Raw genomic sequence first — 22,947 nt, 5'->3', positions numbered from 1 at the left:
AATAATTCTTTTTAATAACTCGAAAGGTATCCACAAAATTTAAAATTAAGAAAAACTTTAGTAATGACTTAAATTACTTTAATAAAACCTTTTCTGTGAGAAAGAAGAAACTTTGAATAAGAGATCGTCTACTAGATACTATATTCTGAGAAAACTGTTTTTCTTTTGGTTTCTCAGTTGGCATTTAGTTCTTGCAAACTCGTCTTCAATTCCATTTATTTTTTTTAACGCACATAAAGAGTGTTAGGCTTCACTAAAGTATTTTTTTCTTTTAAAATTGATTATCTATTAAATACAAACACTTTTAAAATATTAAAGTGTGTCTTAAATCAACTTTTTGGAGTTAATTGCTTTTGAATGCTCTAGAATAACGATTACAAAATTGAACATGACCGTTGTTGATAATGATAATAGACTCCCGGAAATTGTGTCAGAAGAAAATACGCTCGAAAAAGCAAAAAACAATCGTCACATTTAATTCAGTTCTATTTTCTTAGGGGAAAATGTCATATTTGGTTGTTTTTTTTTATCATTTTCTGGCTTGTTGGAAATGGCAACAAGAACAGATCATATTATATTTGGAAAAAAGTTAATGTAAATATATGTTTAAGATGCATAAACATTTTTTTATTGTACTTTTCTCACGTTGGCCTATTTCAAGACATTATTTCTTTCTTAAGATTTTATCACGTTATTGCAAATAATAAAAAAAAATGTCTCCCTCACAGATTTGTTTCTTATATAAAAATTAGAGTGAGATGAAATGATGAGACTTATCAGATGCGATGAGTCACCTTAGACGCCTTTAATGACAGTATGGTTTTATAAATTTTCAAATTATTACCTTAGAGACCTGTTTTAGACCTCAATGAAATCTATGGGGATACAATTTTCTTTTTGTTGATTAGCACGCAAATTATATACCGGATCGAGTGAAAATTAACAAACCTATTTTTAAGAAATAAATATAGTTATGTCAATGTCAAAAGTTGATCGAGCAGTTCCAATGATTTGTATTTCAGACATTTTTCAAATTCACATTTTCTTTAATGATAGACATTTTTAATCCTATCTTTAACTTTCAATGATTTAATTACGAATTATGACTATCAAACTATGACTATCAAACTATTGAAAAGCAACTTTCACCATAACAGATTCCACCTTAGCGTTTAAAAGCGGATCTGGATCAAAATCCCTTTTGCCAAAATTAGATCCTTATTAAACGAATATCATTTAGGCCATTTTTAGGAATTTTTCATGTAGAAGACATGAAAGAGAACGACAAATTGTCATTCCATTTCGAAATGAAATGCGTTGTCCAAAGAAATTTAAAATAGAAATCCTTTTCTGTGTTTTTTTTCCAATATGCAAATGGCTTGTTCCAATCATTTTACAATTATAGTGTTTGTCCATTTCAATAATTTGGAATTGTAAATAGCTTCAAATGATTCTTTGAGCCATTGAAGCGGTCAAAAATTGCAACTTGTGGGAAATGAGCAATAAGGTCTTGAAGAAAGTATAGTTTTGAATAATTTTGATTGTATTTTTCCCATATTTCACTGGAAGTTATTGCGTTGCCAAGAACATAATATCAATTAATTAAATTAAAATGTTTTTTTTTTTTAAATATAATTTTGAGATTAAATAAAAAAAAACTATAATTATAAACCGTTTCAAATATTGTCACTTTATTTAAAAAAAAAAGGGCTAAGAAAATCAATAATTGGCTCAACTTTCCATTACCACAGCACGAATTTCGACTTGCGTTTTTTTTTGTAAATAAATAATAACTATAGCAATTTAAGAGCGAGGAAACATTTATTTCTATTTTAAATTAATTTTTAAAGTTCAAGTTTTATTTTGCAAATTAATAGTAACTGTAGCAATTTTAGAGCGAGGAAACATTTATTTCTATTTTAAATTAATTTTTAAAGTTCACTTTTTTACATAAAATGAAAAATGGTTGATTTTAACATTTTTCCCTGTTTTCTGTCCAGTGCTGCCATACTTGCTTTTTGTGATTTCTTAGATTTTAGTGTTCAAATGCAAAAAGTACTTTGCATATATCCAAACTTGCACCCACCCCAAAACCTATAGTGATTCCAAGCAAGGGGTTGCAGGGGGACAGCATGTCTTACATACCTAGTTGTTAGTACGCGCCGTACTATCAATTCAAGAAAGCTTGTTTTAGGCTCAAAAATTAAATACAAAAAAGTAGGATTGAGTCCAAAAAAGAAAATATTTTGTTTTATGACTTAAAGGTGTTTCCTCGCCTTAATATTTAAAACATGTTTTATTGAGGCCCCTACCTAACTGTAAAAAAATCAGAAGGAAATTTATGCTGCGGTAATGGAAAGTCGCACCCAATAATTTCCAACGAAATATGTGAGAAATACAATCAAAATTACTCAGAACTACACTTTCTTGAAGACTTTTTACTCATTTTCCACTAGTTACAGTTTTTGAGTTAGATCACTTTCATTATAAGTGTGCCGTGTATGAACAACCTTAAACCGCTATTTACTACCGCAAACAAACAAAAAGAAACTTAATAAGCTTTTTTAAACCTTTACTCTGTGAACACACTCCAATAAATCAATCGCGTGACATCTGCGCGTGACTTCTGCCTCCCTCTTTTGGAAGCTTTTTTCGTTATCAAAATGTATGTATTTGACGTTTTCATGAGCGGAGTACATTTTATAATTTGTATTTGGTCATCAAATCGTCAGCACTCAGCAGGTACGTCGTCGCACATAATTTAATTCTTATCGAAAAAGTTTGTGAAGTTTTCCTACTTATATTTGCAGTAAAATAAATATTCAGGAAAATGACTAGCCAAACTCAAGGAATCCAACAATTGCTTGCAGCTGAGAAAAAAGCAGCTGAAAAAGTATCTGAAGCAAGAAAACGTAAATAAAATAACATTATTTTTCTTAATGGCCATGGCAAAAGTCACATGACGTGAAAATTTTTTCATTTGATAGATTTTTTATAAGATGATAATTTATTTGTTTAATTTGTTAATTAATTAGGCAAAGCAAGAAGATTGAAGCAGGCTAAGGATGAAGCTACTGAAGAAATCGAGAAATACCGTCAAGAAAGGGAAAAGCAATTCAAGGAATTCGAGGCCAAGGTGGGACATTTTAAATTGTGTTTTTTTTTCCTGTGTTTCTTTGTAGTCAATTGTAACTGATGACATATTTTAATATATTATAGCATATGGGCTCCAGGGAAGGAGTTGCTGCCAAAATCGATGGAGATACTCGAATTAAATTAGATGAAATGAATCGTGCAATCCAATCACGAAAGGAACCTGTAATCAATGAAATCTTGCAATTTGTGTACTCAATTGAACCTGAGATGCATAAGAACTACCGCAAGGCTTAAATGTAGATACAAAAAAAATGTAAAAAGTATTAATTGCGTAGTTAATGTTTGATGTTTATTAAAAATATAAAAATTTCCTTGTGCGTTTGAAACGTTAATTTCTATTATTTTTCTTGTTGAAGCCATTTAAAATTAGTTAATTGACAAAAGTAAAGTTGTTTTAAAAATTAAAAATTTCGTATCAGTTCAAGTTAAGGGAAGGGATAGAAAAGGCACTCAGGCACTTTAAACTCAGTGTGCATTTTTAAAAAAAGGAAGGATTAAAGAGAAGATTGGTGTTAAAGTTTTGAACATCAACATAAAAAGGAAAAACAGTTGTCGTACTTCCGAAATTGAGTTCAAGGGCAAACTGATGAGCATTCCTAAAAGTTCGAGAATTACGGGTGAATGAAGCATGAAATATTGTGGCATGGATCGGTCGATATAACGGTTTTGGTTATAGTTTGGATTCTTTCCAAAAGGTTTTAGCTTGCTTTAGGAATACCTCCCCCAATATGCGAGTTATACTCAACTTTCAGACGAATAAAACCCGTGTAACATATAGCCAGATCAGGGGTACATAATATACAAATATTGTTGGCGATGTCAAATATTAGGTAAGCACTAAACGAGAAATGGTTTTTGGTGCACATAGGTACCTAGAATTAAAAGTTATTCAGTTTCCTCGATACAAGCACTACCTATGGATGGGATGGTGTCGTTCGGAGAGAGTTACGCTTTTGCGACAGTAGACAGCATTGGGTTATCGAAGCATTAAATTCAACACGGTTTATGATTTCCATTGGCGAATGCTATCAAGATCAGATTTAATAAGTTCAACATCCGAAGGATAAGGATGTGAATGTAAAAACGAATATGAAAAACTGAGGATACAGTCGTCAACAATTTAGGAGATTAGAAGTTTGAGACAAAAGATCGTCTATAAAAAATACAAACAAATTGTTTTGGAGTTAAACGAAGCCTTGGGGCACACCAGCGTTTATTTTATGTATATCAGATTTGAATCGGTCCAATATTATTTGTATTGAATGGTCCGAAAGGTAATTTCTAATCGAACAAAGTAGAGATAGATCGAAACCAAATGCACGATAAGAGTTTAATGCCTTTGAAAATCATCGCAATAATCTTGTTTTTTTTAAATGATGTAAAAATTAATTCACTGTACTATGATGCAAACCATGAGTCGATCTATTAAGCCATATTGCTTGACATCAAGATATTTTTTAAGCCGAAAATTGAGTGTTTCCAGGATCTTGTCGATTGGACGATATATATAGAGTGGGAGTGCCAATTCTGCTGGTCTGATGCTAATTGTCGTTTAAATTGAAGACAATTTAAAAGTGAAGGGAAACCATTAAAGGTTTGAAATCTTAACCAGTATTAAATAAAATAGTTTTTTGTGTGCTTAAGAAACTATAATTTTTACATTAAATTAATTTAAATTCTGCCTGAAAATTTAAATAAAAACAATTTTGCCGTTTTTTAGTAGACGTACATCAATACGCACGTTATTGGATAATGTAAGTTATCGATTTCCGTAAATAATTCTTCATTGTGAGAAAAATATATTTGCGTTAATGAAAGGGGTAGACGAATTTCAGATACACGTTTGTTTGTGACTTCAAGTCAAATTCGTTTTGCCAACGCACTAACGTTAAACGCATAAATTGGATATTGTATTAGCGTTCGATATTTAAAAGAACACGCATTGAGCATTTTTATTATTCCTCTATTGAGAAAATGGCTGTTTACTTTTTTACAAAAATAAGAATATTGAAAAGATTATAATGTGATATAAGCAATATCGAAATGCTTTTGTTAAAATTTCAACTACATATATGTTTGTAATGCCTTACTTAATGTAAGTGTCTTTACGTTTTAAAATAGATCATGCGCTGTACCAACAAATTTCTCTTAGTCAACTCCGGTCTTAGCCAGCTGTTTTTGATTTCGTTTGCCACTTTGTTTGCGCCACAATTGCTTGTTATTTGGGAAATTTATTTTTATTTGCTCAACATTACCAAGCCACTTGTTAAAGGTTTTTTTAATGTCTGCGTTTTATATTCCCTTTCTATTCAAACGGAATCATAAATCACCCATGTAAATACTTCCTTGCTTATTAGATTTAAAAACACCAGCAACTTTCCGTTGCTACAAATTGACTCACTAGTTTCTAGAGGCCTCCCTCGACCTTCTCGACTTCCAAAGTGCATTACTAAGCTTTGACTTACTACTTGGAATTCTGGAAGTTAGCGTGACCTCTAATTTATTGCTTTGCGTCACATTAAGTGTAGCGCAATTTTAGTTATTTTGCAATATTTATTACCGCACAAAATAACATAATATAATTGTTTATATGCAGAATACTTCAATGGTCATTGTATAGGCATAACAGTGTTAAAGCTTTTAAATAGTGTAAGAAAAACTTGTTGGTGGAAAGTGGAAGTAGTGTCGCATTACGTAATTTATATATTAAAAAAGAGGCTGGGATGCGACCCACACTGATAACTTCCCATCCCTTCTGTCGATTTGTCTTGCATAAAAGTTTGCCTATACCTATATTAATTTTTACCAAATTTTGTAGATTTAATTTTTTCTGAAAAAAACGGACTGTTGGATTTTTATATAAAAGTTACTGAATATCGAAAACAATATTTTCTGTGAAATAAGTTTGAAGCCAATATTTTTAATTTTTGAAAAGCTATTTGAGTCGAAAGTAAATTTTTACCAAGTTTTAGTATTGTTTTTTTTTAGAGTTTTATTTTTTGTAAAAAAACTGCCAATTCGATTTTTTTCAAAATGTTATCTAATGTTGAAAACAATATTTCTCATAAGATAAAATTAGTTTGAAGCCAATATTTTAAATTTTTGAAAAGATATTTGAGTCGAAAATCAATTTTTACCAACTTTTGATAATTTTTTTTTAGGTTTTTAATTTTTTGTACAAAAACTGTCAATTAGTTTTTCTTTAAAAATTTTACTGAATGTTAACAACAATATTTTTAAAAGATAAAAGTAAATTAAAGCCAATATCTCAAAGTTTTGAAAAGATATTTTTGGGTCGAAAATCAATTTTTACCAACTTTAATTAATTTATTTTTTGTAAAAAAACTGTCAATTCGATTCTTCTCAACATTTTTCAGAATGTTGAAAACAATATTTCTTATAACATAAAATTAGTTTGAAGCCTTAAGTTCAAGTTTTTGAAAAGATATTTGAATTGATATTCAATTTTTATCAACTTTAAGTAATGTTTTTTTTAGATTTTTATTTTTTATAAAAAAAAACTGTCAATTTGATTTTTCTCAAAATTTTATCAGATGTCAAAAACATTATTTTTTGTTGCACAAAATTGTTTTGGGGATAAAATCATATTTTAGTCATAAAATTTTGGAGGTGACAAATGTTTTTTTGTCAGTTTTTTTTTATTTATAAAAAAAAACGTTGAATGGATTATTTTCAAAAAATATACTTCTTTGATATGACGTTACAATATATTATATAAAATTTAATTCAAGTCTCTAGCGTTTTTGGTTCGTAAGGTTTTTAGGGTTAACCAAAATGTTTACTTTTTTTCAAACTGCTATGGTAAAAAAAAACCACCCACGCAATTTTCTTGAGAACCCTTTCTGCCTCATTATCTGTATAACAAAATTTATTTGAAATCGATATCTCTTCGGTTCTTGAGCTATGGACGACGAAAAAAACGTCGCGAACGTACGTACACACGCACCCACAGACATCTTTCTAAAAATCCTTTATTTCGACTCTAGGGGCATTGAAACGTCGAGAAATGTCAAAATTTTCAATTTGACAAATCGGACCCATTACAATAACTTCCTATGGAAAGTTAATAAAAAAAACACTTTAATAGAAAACTATGTAGCTAATCCTGTTAGAAACAAAGTTAATGTAATTTATTTAGGTGGGTAAGATAAAAATAGTAGTTTTAAGTTAGGTCAATCATAAGTGCTGATGATCTACTACCCTCATTGCCGGAACATTCACTATAACTATCACAAATTGTGCTTAAACTGATATCACTACTACTGGATGGGGATGACGACGATGAAGATGATGATGATGAGGAAGATGAACTGCTTCGTCTTCTACGGCTACCTTTTTTCGTTCGTCCTCGTTTCTTTGATTTCACGGTTTTTTTTGAGGATTTGTTGGTACGTTTCTTCTTCTTATTTTTCTTTTTCTTCGTCAAATCTATTGTATGAAGTTTATTTTTCTTTTGTTTCGCTTTTTTTTGTTTTTTAGGAGCTTCTTCTCGAGCCTTATTCAATATTAGGTTATTGAAATTATTCAGAAAAATTGTAGCCAAATCCAAATGAATCCCGGCGGGTATTTGATCAATTACTTCATCTGTTCCTGGATAGTAATCGCATTGGTCAGTTCTGTTTTGGTATTCTGGATGCTTCTTCCGAACTCTTCTTGGTTCTCTACTTCTGGACCTGGATCTGGGTCTTCTTCTGCTTTTGTTGAGCTCTCGAAGTTTTCTAGATGAGTTACGTTTTTCTTCAGCATTTCTGCGATTGTTGTGTTGCAAGACCGAAACAATGGTTCTACCTAAAAAACGACTATTGGGACGAATTTTCCTTTCTCGAGGATGTTGACTTGCTAACTCCACTTGCTTCTTGTGTTCGAGTTCCTCAATTATTTCTTTGATAGCCAGACTGAAAAAGCATTTTTTGTTGAGTTTTTTAGATGTTATTTAAAATTGTGTTAAATTCAACCCAAGTACCTTTCTAATTGACCATCGTCCATGGCTTACATCAGGTGAATTTCTCTTTAACCAATCTCTATAGAATATAGTTATTAAAATATCTCATTCCATTTAGAAATTAATTTGATTTATATTTCTTGGAATTGTACAAATACATTTTCCCATCACAATGTTTATTTTTTGCCACAAAAATTAATTTCATCAAATTGTTTTGATGTATTATGGGCTGGATTATAAGGAGTTTGAACTGTGTTTCAACAACTTTGTTCGTCCACTGAACTGAGTTGAAAAATTGATGTTTGAGGTGAGTATTTTTATGAATTTTTTCAAATTGTTTAATCTCCGTTACTTATACATACATCAATTAAATATATCATCAATTTAAGTTAAATCAGGAAGATATTAATGTGTTGTTGCTGAAACGACCGGAGATATAAATTCAACAAATTTTGAACTCAGCTATTTTCTGTTTATTTTGAAGTCGATATTTCAACTTTAGTTCAAGCCGATCGTAAATAAAAACGAAGTGACAGTTGTTTTATTAGTTCTCTTACATTTCACCACGACAAATTGTAAGAGAAATGTTCAAGAATAGTGAAATCTTTTTGGGTACTGCCTGCACTGACATACTATACATGGACTACTAGTGATGTGAATTTTCCTTACAAAATTTGAATAAAAATGGTCCCACCCCAAATTAGCTACACTAGCCCTTTCAGTCGCAGTGGCAAAAAAGGTATAAAATATTTAGCGACATCTGTTTGTATTTAGTTTAGTATAATTTGTTGAAGACAAAGGATGCCATGTTTTTTTTGTATGTTATTGAAAAATTTTGACAGTTCGTGCAAAATGAAGCAGAAGCAGGCTTTGCGCTGTGAGTAGTGCTGTCGTTTTAAAAAATTCAATAGTAGTATTTTTCTATAATTTTGGGGAGTATTTTCTTAAATTGAGGAGTAAAAAAAACAACAAATACATGCTTGGCCCATAAACAAAATTAAAAACTAAAAATAATAATGTCCAAATTCGAAGTTAATTGGCCTACTGCGAAGGTTAATGTTCCGAAAACAGATAAATAAATTGACTATTGAAATTATATTTAACATCAACATACATGTTTGAATATTAAAGAATAAATTAAATTCATTATTGTAAATTCGATGTTTCATATTTTCATTTAACAATATTAAGGGCCAATTATAGCTATCATTGAAATCGATCCGCAAAAAAATTTGAATCAATATTTGACGGTGTTTTCCTTTGATTGAAAATGAAAATTATATACTCATCCATCGGAAATCAAACAAATTTTTTGTTCTCTACAACTTTATGTTTCATTTTAATGAACAGCTGATACTTTATGTTCAAAAGTGCAACTAATCGTTCCACTGATTTGTGTTCCAATTTCACACAATTGATGGCTCCCATTTTTCGGTGAAATTGTTTTTAAGAAGTGATTGAATTTCTTTTTTTATCTTTTATAAGGCTAACATCGGAAATTTTTCTTTCTGCTGTTCTGTTGATTAAAGAACCGACGAATTTTAAATTTTGGTTTTTATACCAAATACAAATTTCTTTTCCGTTTTATTTTGGGGAGTACTTTTCGTCCGTGGGTAGTAGAGTAGCAAGAACGACAGCAGTGGCTGTGAGTATTAAATGTAAATGTTGCAAATTTTTTCCGCTAGCCCTCTTTGCGCTAGTGTTTTGTCCGTTAAAAGTGGAACCATCGTGAAGTTGGCTACTAGCAGTCCATGTATTGTAGGTCAATGACTGCCTGCCTTACCTCGTACACAATAACCACTTGTGATAGACGCGTATTTATATCATAGAAATGGTTGATTTACATTTATCTGCATTTGGTTCCTGCAAATCAAAAATTAGACGTGACATATAAAATTGTTGTCTTTCAAATAAAGATGTTCGTATCTGAATAATAGGATACTCGAGCAATGCAGAAGTCAAAATTATATTGAAGACATACATGACCATCTTTATTATAGCATCTTAGTCTGCTTCAGTTAGGCAGTTTGTGGTTCGTCACACTTTTTTTTTAAATTTTATTTTTAATTCCAACGATTTTTTTACACCAGTGACGTACTTGTTTATATTATATTTCCAGATTTCTTACTACTTGTACAGCTTTTATGTTATTTTGATTTTACACTTTCGTGTAGGACTGTTAAGAAGAAGTCAACACTGTTCTGCCAAAAAGTTATAGTATTTTATTGGAAATACAAACAATAATAAATTCTCTCTCCCACGTTTGGATTGCGACCTATATCTGCCTCCCTCTAGTTTCTGCATTATATTTAAATCCACTTTAAAGCTGATTACAATATGTGGTGTAGTGCGAATATTAAAGTGGAATCTTTTGCAAAAACACTTAAATTCTTCTACGGTATTTGTATTTATATAACTTAAATGGCATCAAATGACAAAGTTTGATACAGAGTACCCACTGAAATTTAACATTGCTTGAAAACTGTTTTTTTCACATTTTTTGATAAAAATTCGACATACATATTATTTAATCATTTCTGACTTTATTTGGCTTACACAGCCTTTAGAGGAATACTGTTATTTAAATAAAAGAAGATATCGACTGTTGAACTTCATAGGTGTGTCGGAAAATTAGAAAGCATTCTATTAATGCAAATAAATATGAAATTCAGAGACATCTTTCGGTATTTTTAACTAAATTATAATGTTTTAAGGTCTTTGAACTACTAGATATGAATTCCCATATCCTAGAATGACCTACTTCTAAAATTAAATAACACTTTTGGCTAAAAACGAAAAGTTTTTCTTGTTAAAAGCTTCATATCTATTCAGTTTTAGTACATTAACTCAAGCTTTAACTTAGTTTTTTTTCACTTTTGGAAAAAGTTTTGAATGCAGTTAAATTTAAGAGATTAAAACAAGTTGCAATCATCTTTTTCAAATGGTGATCCTATGACTTTCATAATAACACGAAAAAGAAAGACAGCCCCACCTGTCGCCTCTAGAAAAACAAAACACAAACAACCATTGACGTACTATACATGGACTGCTAGTAGCCAACTTCACGATGGTTCCACTTTTAACGGACAAAACACTAGCGCAAAGAGGGCTATGCGGAAAAATTGTGTAACATTTAATACTCACATCCACTGCTGTCGTTTTTGCTACTATAGTAGTATTTTACTATTTTCAGAGTCAACTGCTACTCTAACCACGGACGAAAACTACTCCCCAAAATAAAACGGAAAAGAAATTTGTATTTGGTTTACAATAAAAACAAAATTTAAAATATAATGCCCCAATAATAGTGCAACAGCAGAAAGAAAATTTTCAGATATAAGCCTTATAAAAGATAAAAAAAAAGAAATTCACTCAAGGTAGAAACGGTAAATGCCCTACTAACTGCTAAGGAACTCCTTAAAAACGATTTCACAGAAAAATGGTAGCCATCGAAAACTTTAATCGAGAATAACAATTCATTGTATAAGGCGCCAGTTATAACTATTATTGGTTTTCATCATTGAAAACAAACATTAGAATTTTTTTGACAGGTCGTTTATAGCTATCCTTAAACATTTCTGTCATTGAAAAAATTTCACGATTGAAATGCACCGACAAAATTTGGAACACAAATCAGTGGAACGATTCGTTTCACCTTTGAACATAAAGTATCAGCTGTTCAGGAAAATGAATTTCCGTTGTAGAGAAAAATAAATACGCAATTACACTTTTTTCTCAAAAAAACAAATTCTTTGTGTGATTTCCGATGGATGATTATATAATTTTCATTTTCAATCAAAAGGAAACACCGTCCTTTGACCCCTTAATTATTGTAACTGAAAATATGAAACATCGAATTTACAATAATGACTTTAATTTATTCTTGAATATTCAAACATGTATGTTGATGTAAAATATAATTTCAATTGTCAATTTCTTATTTAATAAAAAAATGTATGAATTTAAATTATTTATTTCAACTCTATTATGTTAAAATGTTGGCCTTTAAGCAGTGAAAGCAGAAATTTGGTACGACATTATATCCTTCTATTTGTCTGTTTTCGGAACATTAACCTTCGCAATAGGCCAATTAACTTCGAATTTGGACATTTTTATTTTCAGTTTTTAATTTTGTTCGTGGGCCAAGCATGTGTTTGTTGTTTTTTTGTTTTACTCCTCAATTTAAGAAAATGCTCCCCAAAATGATAGCAAAATACTACTCTTGAAATTTTCAAAACGACAGCACTGCTCACAGCAAAAAAAACATGGCATCGTTTGTCTTCAACAAATTATACTAGATGTAAGTACTTTCTATGTCAGAAAAAGCTTATCTCAACTAAATACAAACAGATGTCGCTAAATATTTTATAACTTTTTTTGCCACTGTGCCTGAAAGGGCTAGTGTAGCTAATTTGAAGTAGAACCATTTTTATTCAAATTTTGTATGGAAAATTCACACCACTAGCAGTCCATGTATAGTATGTCAATGCAAACAACGATTTCATTAATTTATTTCATGCGCAATTTCTCAAGTACTTTTTAACACCTTAGTAAGCTCAGCAGTAAGAAAACTTCCAACCGGTAGCCGTTAGCCGTAAAACTGGTTTCGCAAATATCCATCTCCCTCTGTCTCATTATTCCCGTTAGAAAAAAAACCCACCACTTCACAAATGTCAGCTTCTCGCTGAAATCAATTCACCTCTCCGATTTTCTTGTATATCGAAGGAAAAAAAGAAGTGTTCAAGCGTGGTTATTTTTTCTATTAAAAAAATCTTCCATAAAAACTAAATTTTACTTCGTAAATAATATCAAATTAAAGTTTTGCATATTGCCTTTATAGTCGGTTAATAATATATTAGCAATAATTGCGATTTTCTCCAACCCGAAAAAATAGAATTCCAATTCAATTTTTTTGGGAGTTCACCAAAGAGTTGTAGAAGGGAGAAGACCGAAGACAGAAGAGCAGCAACCAGCAAGAGTCAAGAGAGAAGAGATAGAAGATCAAAGAAGAACAAGAAGGCAAAACCGAAACCGACGTAGAAGAAGCAGTAGCACTAGCAGGACAGCTACTAGCTAGCAGCAAACAGCAAGCAGAAGCAAAAAAGCAAAAAAAATAATTTTTGCGATAAAAATGTCGAGCGTGTAGGAGCACGGTAATTTTTAATAAAATTACACTAAAATTCTTGGGTAAGTAATGGAAACAGTAATTTTTTACAAGTGGAACCAACCAACCAACACCCTGATACCCTACAGCATCGCTCCATCTAATTGTTCCGGATCTCTGTCCTGTGCATTAAGCACAATCCCGAGTCCCCTGTGGATGGATCCTTTTGTTGGCTGGTTTCAAGAGGAACAGGAGGGTCCAGCGCTACGAACGTGGTACAAGATCTGGGAGACCAATGCTCATGAAATGAGCCAATTGCTCGACTTGCAGCAGCAATTTCAGCAACAACAACAACAGCAGCAGAACACCAAGAACGGCAACACCAACCCCACAAATAACTCCAACATGATTATGATGAACAGAGAACGCGACCGTGATACAACCAATGCTGCCTTCCACCAGATCCTGGATCAACAGCAACAGAATGCGCCGTCAAACGAGCAGCAGCAACAGCGCGAACGTCCCACAAATGACCGAGGAAGCTATTATAATCCGTCGCGGAGGAAAATCGGTCGCATCGTCGACAATAAAGCATCCACTTACAATCTAAACAGGCATGTCGAAAAACTCATCAGCAAATACAGAGGTTGTCCGTGGCGCGTTCCCAATTACGTGTACGGACGCGGCGTTATCGGCCTGCACGAGGAGATCGAACAGTTTTATCATTATGTCCTGCCAACGCCCGCCGAACATGCCATCCGCAACGAGGTCGTCCTCCGCATAGAAGCCGTCGTCCATACAATCTGGCCAGCCGCCGTGGTCGAGATATTCGGATCATTCCGAACGGGATTGTTTCTGCCCACGTCAGATATTGATCTGGTGGTTCTGGGTATGTGGGAAAAGCTGCCACTGCGTACCCTCGAAACAGAGCTTATTGCGCGCGGAATCGCTGAGCCGTCATCGGTGCGGGTGCTGGACAAAGCGTCGGTGCCCATTATTAAGTTGACGGATCGCGAATCGCAGGTAAAAGTGGACATTTCTTTTAACATGCAGTCAGGAGTTCAATCGGCCGAACTGATCAAAGAGTACAAGCAACAATTTCCGTTGCTGGCCAAGTTGGTTCTGGTTCTGAAGCAGTTCCTGCTGCAGCGCGACCTCAACGAGGTCTTTACTGGCGGCATTTCATCCTATTCCCTTATTCTGATGTGCATCAGTTTCTTGCAGCTGCATCCGCGCCAAATACACTCTGAGACCGCCAATTTGGGCGTATTGCTTTTGGAATTTTTTGAGTTGTATGGCCGCAAATTTAACTACATGAAAATCGGCATCAGTATAAAGAACGGTGGCCGATATATTCCCAAGGAGGATCTTCAGCGCGAAATGGTCGATGGCCACCGGCCGTCGTTGCTATGCATTGAGGATCCCCTTACCGCTGGCAACGACATTGGGCGCTCGTCGTACGGAGCGCTTCAAGTGAAGCAAGCCTTTGAGTACGCTTACCTGATGCTCTCGCAAGCGGTATCGCCTCTCAACAATTATGCGAGTGACTGCAACGAGCGCTCCATACTCGGTCGCATCATTCGCATCACAGATGATGTGATCGACTATCGCGAATGGATACGAGAAAATTATGAACATCTGCTAGTCACAAGAATGTCGCCTGGTGGCGGTGTCGCTAACACAGGCCTAATGCTCACCGGAGGCGGCTCTGTGCCAATGGGACAAACGCAAAAGCAATATCAGCAGCTTCAGCAACATCATCATATGATCAGTGGTGGCGGCGGCGGCGGTGGGGGAGGCGGAAACAATAGTAACAATGACTATCGACGGCGCGGAAGTACCTCGAGCGGCGACGACTCCGAAGACAGCAAAGAGGGGGACATAGAAACGAATATGATGTCAACACGCGGTGACACATGATGACTGCAGCGACAGCGGTACCACCAGCACCTAATTCCTAATTCTAGCTCTCCTTCTTTAAATCCTTCCATTCATTCACATACACAACAACAAATACAGCAACATCTCTTACCAAATGTCTTTGTTGCCACTAGATCTAAAACGGCAACATTGTTGCCAGGTCAATTGGAGTACCACCATCATGTGTACACTCCAACTACTTCATTGACTTAACTTTTTTTTTCAAAATTTCCAACTAAAATCAAATTTACAATCAACCCGGCTCCCATTTCTGTTCCAAAGGTTCACTGCGATCCTCTTCCTTACATTCAAAACCCTTTCGTTCCGTTCCCTTCACTTCCCTTAGCCCAGTACTATTATCGTATTTAAAAAACAAAAAGAAGCATAAAACAACATTTTTAAAATAATATCAAGAAGGCTGTCGTTATGAAAGTAAAAGTAAAACAAAAAACAGATTTTCTTTAGTCGCATAGGTTTTTTTTTGTTATCATTTTTTTTTTAATAATTTTAATTTTGATTCATATTCTCTCTTTCCAAATGATGTTCTTAAACAAGAAACGCCTTGCGAGGGTTTTTATATATTTTATTTAATCGAAGAAAAGAAAAACAAAGCTATTTGATTTTAATTTGTTATAATGTATGTAAAGGTTTGAACTTTGAAGAGATAAAGCTTGAAGTTAGGAGTTGAGAAGTGTGTGGACAAAACCTGCCTTAAAAAGGACTACACAGAAAAGTCATTTTTTTCTTTTGTAAAATCAACTCAAAAACACGAAAAAAATATATAAGAAAGATTATTTCAATAACATTTTACAAATAAATTTATAAAAAAAAATGTCTGCCATTCGCGGTTCTCGTTGTCTCCTTAAAAGAAAAAAAATTATTCTAGTTCTATTCAAGTTATTTTTTTTTCATCATACATAGTGATAGTTATTTTGTTTCTTAAATGTTTAATTATGTATATTTTATTTTTTATTAATTAATAATTATTTTTCTTTTTTTTTTAAACGGTTAAGTTCAAATGAAATTTTTCAAAGTTTAAAAATATAACAGAAAATTATACATTAAAAAATATAATTATTATTATTATAGTTATTTAATAGTTTTGTAAGTTTCTATTTAATTAAAACAACAACAAATAATACTATGTTATATGAGAATGATGCAACAATTTTATATAATTATGTTACAAATTCATACAACAAAGTGAATAATTTAGTGAACAAAAAATAGTAAAGATAAATTAGAGGAAAATCTGAACTTGAATTAATACACAAACAGAAAATCTGAAATTCTGACAAAAAAAATTACTAAAATATCAAAAAACAAAAAAAAAATATTAAACAAAATTACAATAAACTGCAACGAGAACTACAATAATTAGTATTTTTTTTTTGTTCATATTCTTATTAATTAAACAAAACTGTCTTATTTACCAGTTATTTTATAAAAACAAACTACAACTACAAACAAAAAGTTAATTACAATAGATTGTTTTCTTTGCATAAGTTATCTGCTATTAGCACGAAATATTCTCTTTTTTTATTCTTTTTTTTTTAATTCTTATTGAAAATGTTCTACCGTTAACAATTATATTTTCTTTCAATTTTTGTTTGTGAAATGATTTTAATGATGATCTTATAGTTACGCAATTAACAACATCAACTACAACAACAACATTACAATTTACAATACACATTTTAAAAAAACAAATTCACTCGAATTATTTTCTAACCAGAATCGATATTACATTTTAAAAAAATACATAAATAAATAATAACTTATTGATTGTATGAATTGCTACAGAAACGATCGTCTTTTTTGGGAATTTAGCATACATAATAATTATATATGTTTGATGATTGATTGTACTGTGAATTTAGTTTTTAATGAAATGGAAATTGCATACATAATACATATTATATTATAGTATATACATATATATATATATATATATATATGAAAAACAAAATATATTTAAATATATTTTCGAAGAACACGAAAAGCAAAACAAACAAAAAAAACCAACATCCTGTAATTAAAATACTTATCGATAATTTTTAATTAACAAAACAAAAACAAAATACAAAAAAAAAACAAAAAACAAAATAAGAAAAACATAAAAATCAACAAAAAGAAAGTAAAATTTCAAAAATAAAAAAAAAATCTAAAAAAAACCTAAACTGTTAGGTAAACGTAAGTAAGATGTTTTTTTATTTCAATGTTCTAAAATCATTCTCTTAGATGTGGTTTAATTTTGTATTGTAAACAAAATCCAATTGGTTTGTTGGTCAGCGGGTTAGTTAATTGGTTGGCGTGAGGGTTAGTGCTTAGGACTGTCTAGAGTCTGGGTCTGGTTTCAATCTCTTCCTGCCACAGCTAAGAATTTCATGGAATCAGACTAATCATTGTCATACAAAATAGCTTCTCAAATTTTTCAATCGCTTTTCTCATTCTTGACATTCCTTCTATATATGTATGTTATGTAGGTATAGTTAAGTGTTGTAAGTCACTAGAGTTCTCGGTGACGTGTATCGCCCCCAAATTTATTTGAACACAAATTTCAATGGTTTTAAATTTCTAAACATTAGAATGACTGGAAAAGACCAAGTGAGATAAGGCCTACTATCGCGTAGTACGGCTTAAGGATTTGCCTGTATATGACAAGTTGGGGCCGAAGGTATACTAATGAGCCGTCCTAGAAGTTAGCTGGCTATTTTGTAGAACATAAACTGTCAAAATAACGGTAAAAATGAAGGAGGAGACAAGCAATCTTACGACGATATTCAAGCGACGTAAATGAACCAATAATGATACTATCACCAGTCAATTTAATTATTCTACGTTCAATACTGTCCAACTGGCATAAGTAAGTTGCAGGAGCACTAGCCCGAGATGGGATTTATACTCAAGTAATACATCTATCGAGAATGTCTGCGGCCAATAACAACACTAGCTCAAGATGAATGCTTTGAAATTCAAATGATAGTTTGTAATTATTATAATAGATGTGTTTCATGCTGCGGTTGCAATGTACATTAGTTATTCGGGAGTTGTTTTTGGAGAGTCTAACCCCATTCCTGGGGTTTGAAATCATGTGCTCACCATTTTTGTTCTTGATAAAAACGCTCGGCTTATATATTGATGGGGGGCTGCAATTATGACAATTGATCAAGTTTTCATTCAACTGAAAGCTGAACTTTATTACTCAATAAATTATTTATTTTCTGTACAACTTCATTAAATGCTTTCTTTAAAATGGTTCCTTGTCAAATTGGATAATATTTCTTTACAAAACAAAATACAAATCGCGATAGACTTGTAGCTTGAGGAGTGTTTTGTAGGTAATAATGTTTTGAAAATGGTAGGCTTATGTCTAGAGATTTGGTGAAGGTTTTAAAATCAGTGTTGATACAGAAACGATATCCCGAGAAGGAAATCTTGCATACTTTTGTAAGTCATATGAGACACACTGTTTAGAGTTTCAATCGAAATGTTTCGAGATTCAAGATCTTTTATTTTCAAAATCAATTTAACTATTTTAAATAAAATATTATTTTCTTATCATTGTTAGGGGGGAATCTAAGGAAAGGATCTCGCATCGAGAAACTTCTCATCATATTTATTTTGTACAACTCTCCCAAAGTTTTATTGACCTAACAAATGCAATCTATGGATCCTTAATTATCAGGCTAACTAACGCAACCTAAGAACCTATCGAGGAGGATAAGTGTGTAATAAGCGGGAATTCAATACAAAAATAATGGAACTTTATTCTTCGTTCCACTGTGTTTTTATTTATTTATGTAGGTACCTATTTATTCTGATTTCTGATACGATTTGATTCTCAGAAATAGAATTCATTGCAATTAATGTATGTACATATGTACCTATATTTTATTGGAACGGTAGCTTATGAAGTTAAATTCTATCGACAAATTGCATTTTGTTGAAGATTTTCAAAAAGTCGATATTCGATAATTAAAAGTAACAAGGAAGGAAGTACCTACGTTGATGCCTAAAAAATGCATTGTTAAATTTTTGTAATGCAATATTTGTACAGTTTCGTAAAAGAAATCATGACGTCACAATAGCAAAATAGAAAGAAATGGTTCTAAATATGAATACAAAAAAAAACGATAATTGTTTGAAGTTAAGCTGCACTTTTTAACCAATTAGGGGAAAACCCGTTTTTAAAGAATATTATTGTGCGTAGGTACTATGTTTATACATAGGTACGTATCGATAATTAACTTAAAAATGTACTAGTACCTACATAACCACAAATTTTGTGGCTAAAAAGAAATCAAATTGAATAGATAATCAATTAAAAAAATAAACACTACGAAAGTCTTTAACTTTCTATGTGCGTAAAAAAAGTAATAATAAAACATTGAAGACAAGTTTCAGGAAGGCAACTTAATAGTAAATTGGCCATTTCTTATTTAAGGTTTATTCTTAAGAATCTGAATTTTTGATCTTTCTCTCAGAAGATAGTCGAAAAGGAAAGATGTTTTCAAAATTATATTTTATTCCTAATTCAATGAGACCAAAATTATGACCATCATCATCACCATGGAATAAAGTTACATTTCTAACGCTTAAGTGATCTCAAAAGTGTAGCCTTATTTTAATAACCCTGGTACATATATAGCTCCGGTTGTTGTGGATTGTGAAATAACCAGACCATACAATTGTAAATTAATCACTGTAGCATACCGTCATGCCCTCATTTTGAAACCACTTTATTCCAAATTTGTATTTTATGTCTAAATTCATTATCATCGATAGGGATAGTGCTCTTCACTGATAAAGCTTTCAATAAGATGAATTATATGCATTTCTAATAAAACACAAATAAAGATATATGAAGGTCGAATCCTTGAACATTTTTATTAACAAAAAGAACTGTTTCGCAATTTTAAAATATATATAACTCTCAAAATTCAACAAAATTCACAGTAAGGCACATTTTGGCTTGAATATCTATCAGTAACTCTTTATGAATATACGCAGTATTTTTAGTCATTCAAAAAATCTTCCAGGTCATTTGTATCATCGTTGTCCAGATCAATTTCTTCCAATGTCATAACTCTGGGGCCTTTAAGCTCGATTTCTAGAGACACAAATTTGATATATTGGATTGTGGAAATTTTAACTTAAGGAACACAAACTCACTTGCTACTCCACCGGTTTGCTTGAATGCCTGCATGTCACTTTGAAAGGCATCATCAAAAACGGCTTGTCGTTCTTGTTGCAGTTGTTTAAGCTTTTCCTCTTCTTTTTGGATTTTTAGCCTTTGTTCTGTTGCTTCTTTTTGTTGCTGAGCTTCAAGCTCGACTGTTAGTTTAAAATTAATAGCATTTATAGCAGATAAGTTATAAGATAGTGGATAATATTAACTTACTCATTTCCTTGCATTTGGCTTCCAAATTCATTTGAATTATAAGTTCCTGCCTGTCTAGCATTTGAGTAACATTCAATAAATCGGCTATTTTCTCTTCGACAGCAAAACCCAAAGCTTCAATTTGATTGAATTTTTCAAGGCTAGCTTTTAAGTTGGCTTCTATCGTGGGCAGTCCCGCTAAACATGTCATCATATCGTTTATATTAACCTGGCGCGTTTGCATTCGTTGCTGAAGTCTATCAATTGTTTCAGTTATATTCTTTGCTACCTCGACATTTGCTTTATTGGCTTCATAAGTATTTATCCAGGCATCTTCATATTTTTGCAATAGTTCTGCACCAGCAGCAATATTGATTTCCGGAGGAATTCCCAATTCTGGGTCGTTGTTTGAGTCAAGAGTTGGCGAAGTCACACGAGAAAACTGAGTGGATATATTCTCGGTCATATGGATGCCCTCTTTAAATGCATTGTTTAGTTTTTTCTTAATGTTTTCTAACATTCTAGAGGCAACATTAAAGAACAAGTTAAGTACCTTCAATGTAAATGAAAACGATCTTAAATTTTAAACAAAATTAAAAATAAAAACACTGGTTGTTTGACAGTTCCTTTGTTTTATTTTTGTTGAATCGATTGACATTTGTTATCAGCAAAACGGAAAGTTCATATAAATCGACTTTTGTTGCGGGCACGTTCAGAAAAACTCAATAAGGCTCCTTTCATATGAGAATCATTATAATTTCGCGGAATATCTGCACCACACATAACTATGTTATTTTGTTTGGTCGAACATTTAAATTAATGATCGAATCAACAAATCTGAATAGAAAACAGTGCGTAAATCAAGTTAATATAATACAAATATTTATTGTTTTAAATGTAATATGATATTTATACACCTTGCAACGTTTTTACCCATTTACATAGTACAAATAATGTTTGATTAAAAATACACAGATTATAGAGGCCGATGAATTATTTTTATTTGATGCTTGATTTTCATTTTTGATTTTAAACAATAAAAGAAATGTCAAATTGTATTTTGATAGAAGCAGGAGACTACTAATCGGTTTCTGTAATATGTGTAAATGTGACAGTTTTGGTCTAGTAAAAATAGGATGCCTGCGATTGGCATTATTAATCGGATTGGCATTGCTCCAATGGGGGACACCATTGGAGCAATGTTAATAATATTCGTCCCAGTTGCAACTAAATATAACTAATAAGTGAAACTGAAATTTACATAAGAAACTTTTGATTGATTTGTCCTATAAAATTACACATCATCAGTAGTTGGAATAGGAAAAGTGACGTTTTAACAAAATTTTTCCAAACACGCTAACAAAAAAGTATGCCTTCAGATGTTAAGGGGTCGGTTATAGCTATCAGTATTTTTTTTTTTGTGAACGTGTTATTGTTATATTTTCAGCAGAAGTTCAATGCAATAAGGGAAATACTTAAGTCAAGTATTTCATCAAAAGGAAACAATGCAATTAAAGTTAAACTTTGTTCGCAAATTAATTTTAAACATTTTAATGATGATATTTTATTATTACTGAATGCAAAACTTACTAACTTAATTAAGGTGGCGCTACGTTCCTGTGTGAACTAGGGCCTCACCCAGCAAACTTCTCCATCTAGCTCGGTCCCTAGCTAGATGTCTCTAGTTTCACGCTCCAAGTTGATCCGCGGTCTTCCTGGAAACTGAAAATAAATGTTCAGAAGTCGGAGACAATTCTGTTCCGGACTCCGTTGGCTGGGGCCACGAGGGATACGTGTAAGAATTGGAGCAAGATGGTCATCGTTGATCTTCACGGGCAGACTTTAGCGACCAAAAGTGTAGTGAAGTACCTCGGTCTCTGGTTAGATCAGTATTTATATTTCGACAGACATATAAATGCTGCTCTGACCAGGGACAGAGGAGCCTTCGCTCTGACGAAACGGCTGTTGTTTAGCAGTCGGCTTGAACCCAGAGTGAAGGTAATTTGCTACATGGCCCTCATACGGCCAATGATCGTTTATGGTTGTCCTGTGTGGTTCAACGTTGCTCCTTCCCAGATGGAGAAGTGTCGGGTGTTCGAGCGGCAGTGTTTACGACGCTGTACCGGCTTCTTATGTGCATTATTTTTCCAACGAGGTCCTATACAATGGGGCTCGAATCAACAGAATTGACTTGGTAAAACTCGTTCGAGGTCACATTGCAAGAGCTATGTCTTCGACCAACAATTTAATTTTCAGGGTGTTCTATCCGAACGACGAGTATTTTGAGAGTGCACGCTTGAGTGGCTTCATTCCACCAGAGACATTCCTCTTTTTAGACAAATGCGGTCTGATACAGGATAGATTGGCAGTTCCGTTAATCTACCACGTCAGACGAAGAACCGTGGATAGGCGACTCCTGTA

General features: G+C 32.5%; 4 protein-coding genes across 5 annotated transcripts; 2 read left to right on the top strand and 2 right to left on the bottom strand.

Moving 5' to 3' along the window:
- Positions 1-2,634: 2,634 nt before the first annotated feature.
- LOC129945763 (V-type proton ATPase subunit G) lies at positions 2,635-3,488 on the top strand. 2 transcript variants are annotated; one of them, XM_056055672.1, is made up of 4 exons: positions 2,635-2,742; positions 2,811-2,912; positions 3,036-3,136; positions 3,220-3,488. In XM_056055672.1, the coding sequence occupies exons 2-4, from the start codon at positions 2,831-2,833 to the stop codon at positions 3,388-3,390; spliced, it is 354 nt and encodes a 117-aa protein (XP_055911647.1). In that variant the 5' UTR covers positions 2,635-2,742; positions 2,811-2,830; the 3' UTR covers positions 3,391-3,488. The 2 variants fall into 2 exon arrangements, with proteins under 2 accessions (XP_055911647.1, XP_055911648.1); XM_056055673.1 differs by lacking the exon at positions 2,635-2,742 and having other exon boundaries at positions 2,749-2,912.
- A 3,792-nt stretch (positions 3,489-7,280) lies between these two features.
- On the bottom strand, positions 7,281-8,608 carry LOC129946012 (NKAP family protein CG6066-like). The gene is made up of 2 exons (XM_056056016.1): positions 8,141-8,608; positions 7,281-8,072 (listed from the first exon to the last, which is right to left on the bottom strand). Exons 1-2 carry the CDS (start codon positions 8,161-8,163, stop codon positions 7,340-7,342), a joined length of 756 nt encoding a protein of 251 aa, XP_055911991.1. The 5' UTR covers positions 8,164-8,608; the 3' UTR covers positions 7,281-7,339.
- Positions 8,609-12,731: 4,123 nt separating this feature from the next.
- Positions 12,732-16,853, top strand: LOC129945978 (non-canonical poly(A) RNA polymerase protein Trf4-1-like). Its single transcript, XM_056055975.1, has 2 exons — positions 12,732-13,306; positions 13,373-16,853. Exon 2 carries the CDS (start codon positions 13,440-13,442, stop codon positions 15,141-15,143), a length of 1,704 nt encoding a protein of 567 aa, XP_055911950.1. The 5' UTR covers positions 12,732-13,306; positions 13,373-13,439; the 3' UTR covers positions 15,144-16,853.
- Positions 16,854-20,004: 3,151 nt separating this feature from the next.
- LOC129945833 (dysbindin protein homolog) lies at positions 20,005-21,164 on the bottom strand. The gene is made up of 3 exons (XM_056055767.1): positions 20,548-21,164; positions 20,319-20,480; positions 20,005-20,256 (listed from the first exon to the last, which is right to left on the bottom strand). Exons 1-3 carry the CDS (start codon positions 21,044-21,046, stop codon positions 20,162-20,164), a joined length of 756 nt encoding a protein of 251 aa, XP_055911742.1. The 5' UTR covers positions 21,047-21,164; the 3' UTR covers positions 20,005-20,161.
- Between the last annotated feature and the right edge of the window lie 1,783 nt (positions 21,165-22,947).

Source organism: Eupeodes corollae, chromosome 2 (assembly GCF_945859685.1).
Source record: "Eupeodes corollae chromosome 2, idEupCoro1.1, whole genome shotgun sequence".
In the NCBI taxonomy this organism is placed as follows: domain Eukaryota; kingdom Metazoa; phylum Arthropoda; class Insecta; order Diptera; family Syrphidae; genus Eupeodes; species Eupeodes corollae.
This window is presented reverse-complemented; position numbering and strand designations above follow the sequence as displayed.

Excerpts from the sequence above, each read along its gene's own strand:
- LOC129945833 (XM_056055767.1), bottom strand. The coding sequence starts at position 21,046 with ATGTTAGAAAACATTAAGAAAAAACTAAACAATGCATTTAAAGAGGGC. Across the intron at positions 20,481-20,547 it reads AGCCAAATGCAAGGAAATGA|TCGAGCTTGAAGCTCAGCAA; the intron begins GTAAGTTAATAT and ends TTAAACTAACAG. Across the intron at positions 20,257-20,318 it reads GCAAACCGGTGGAGTAGCAA|AAATCGAGCTTAAAGGCCCC; the intron begins GTGAGTTTGTGT and ends TTGTGTCTCTAG.
- LOC129945763 (XM_056055672.1), top strand. The coding sequence starts at position 2,831 with ATGACTAGCCAAACTCAAGGAATCCAACAATTGCTTGCAGCTGAGAAA. Across the intron at positions 2,913-3,035 it reads AGTATCTGAAGCAAGAAAAC|GCAAAGCAAGAAGATTGAAG; the intron begins GTAAATAAAATA and ends TTAATTAATTAG. Across the intron at positions 3,137-3,219 it reads TCAAGGAATTCGAGGCCAAG|CATATGGGCTCCAGGGAAGG; the intron begins GTGGGACATTTT and ends AATATATTATAG.
- LOC129945978 (XM_056055975.1), top strand. The coding sequence starts at position 13,440 with ATGGATCCTTTTGTTGGCTGGTTTCAAGAGGAACAGGAGGGTCCAGCG.
- LOC129946012 (XM_056056016.1), bottom strand. The coding sequence starts at position 8,163 with ATGGACGATGGTCAATTAGAAAG. Across the intron at positions 8,073-8,140 it reads GACGATGGTCAATTAGAAAG|TCTGGCTATCAAAGAAATAA; the intron begins GTACTTGGGTTG and ends ATGCTTTTTCAG.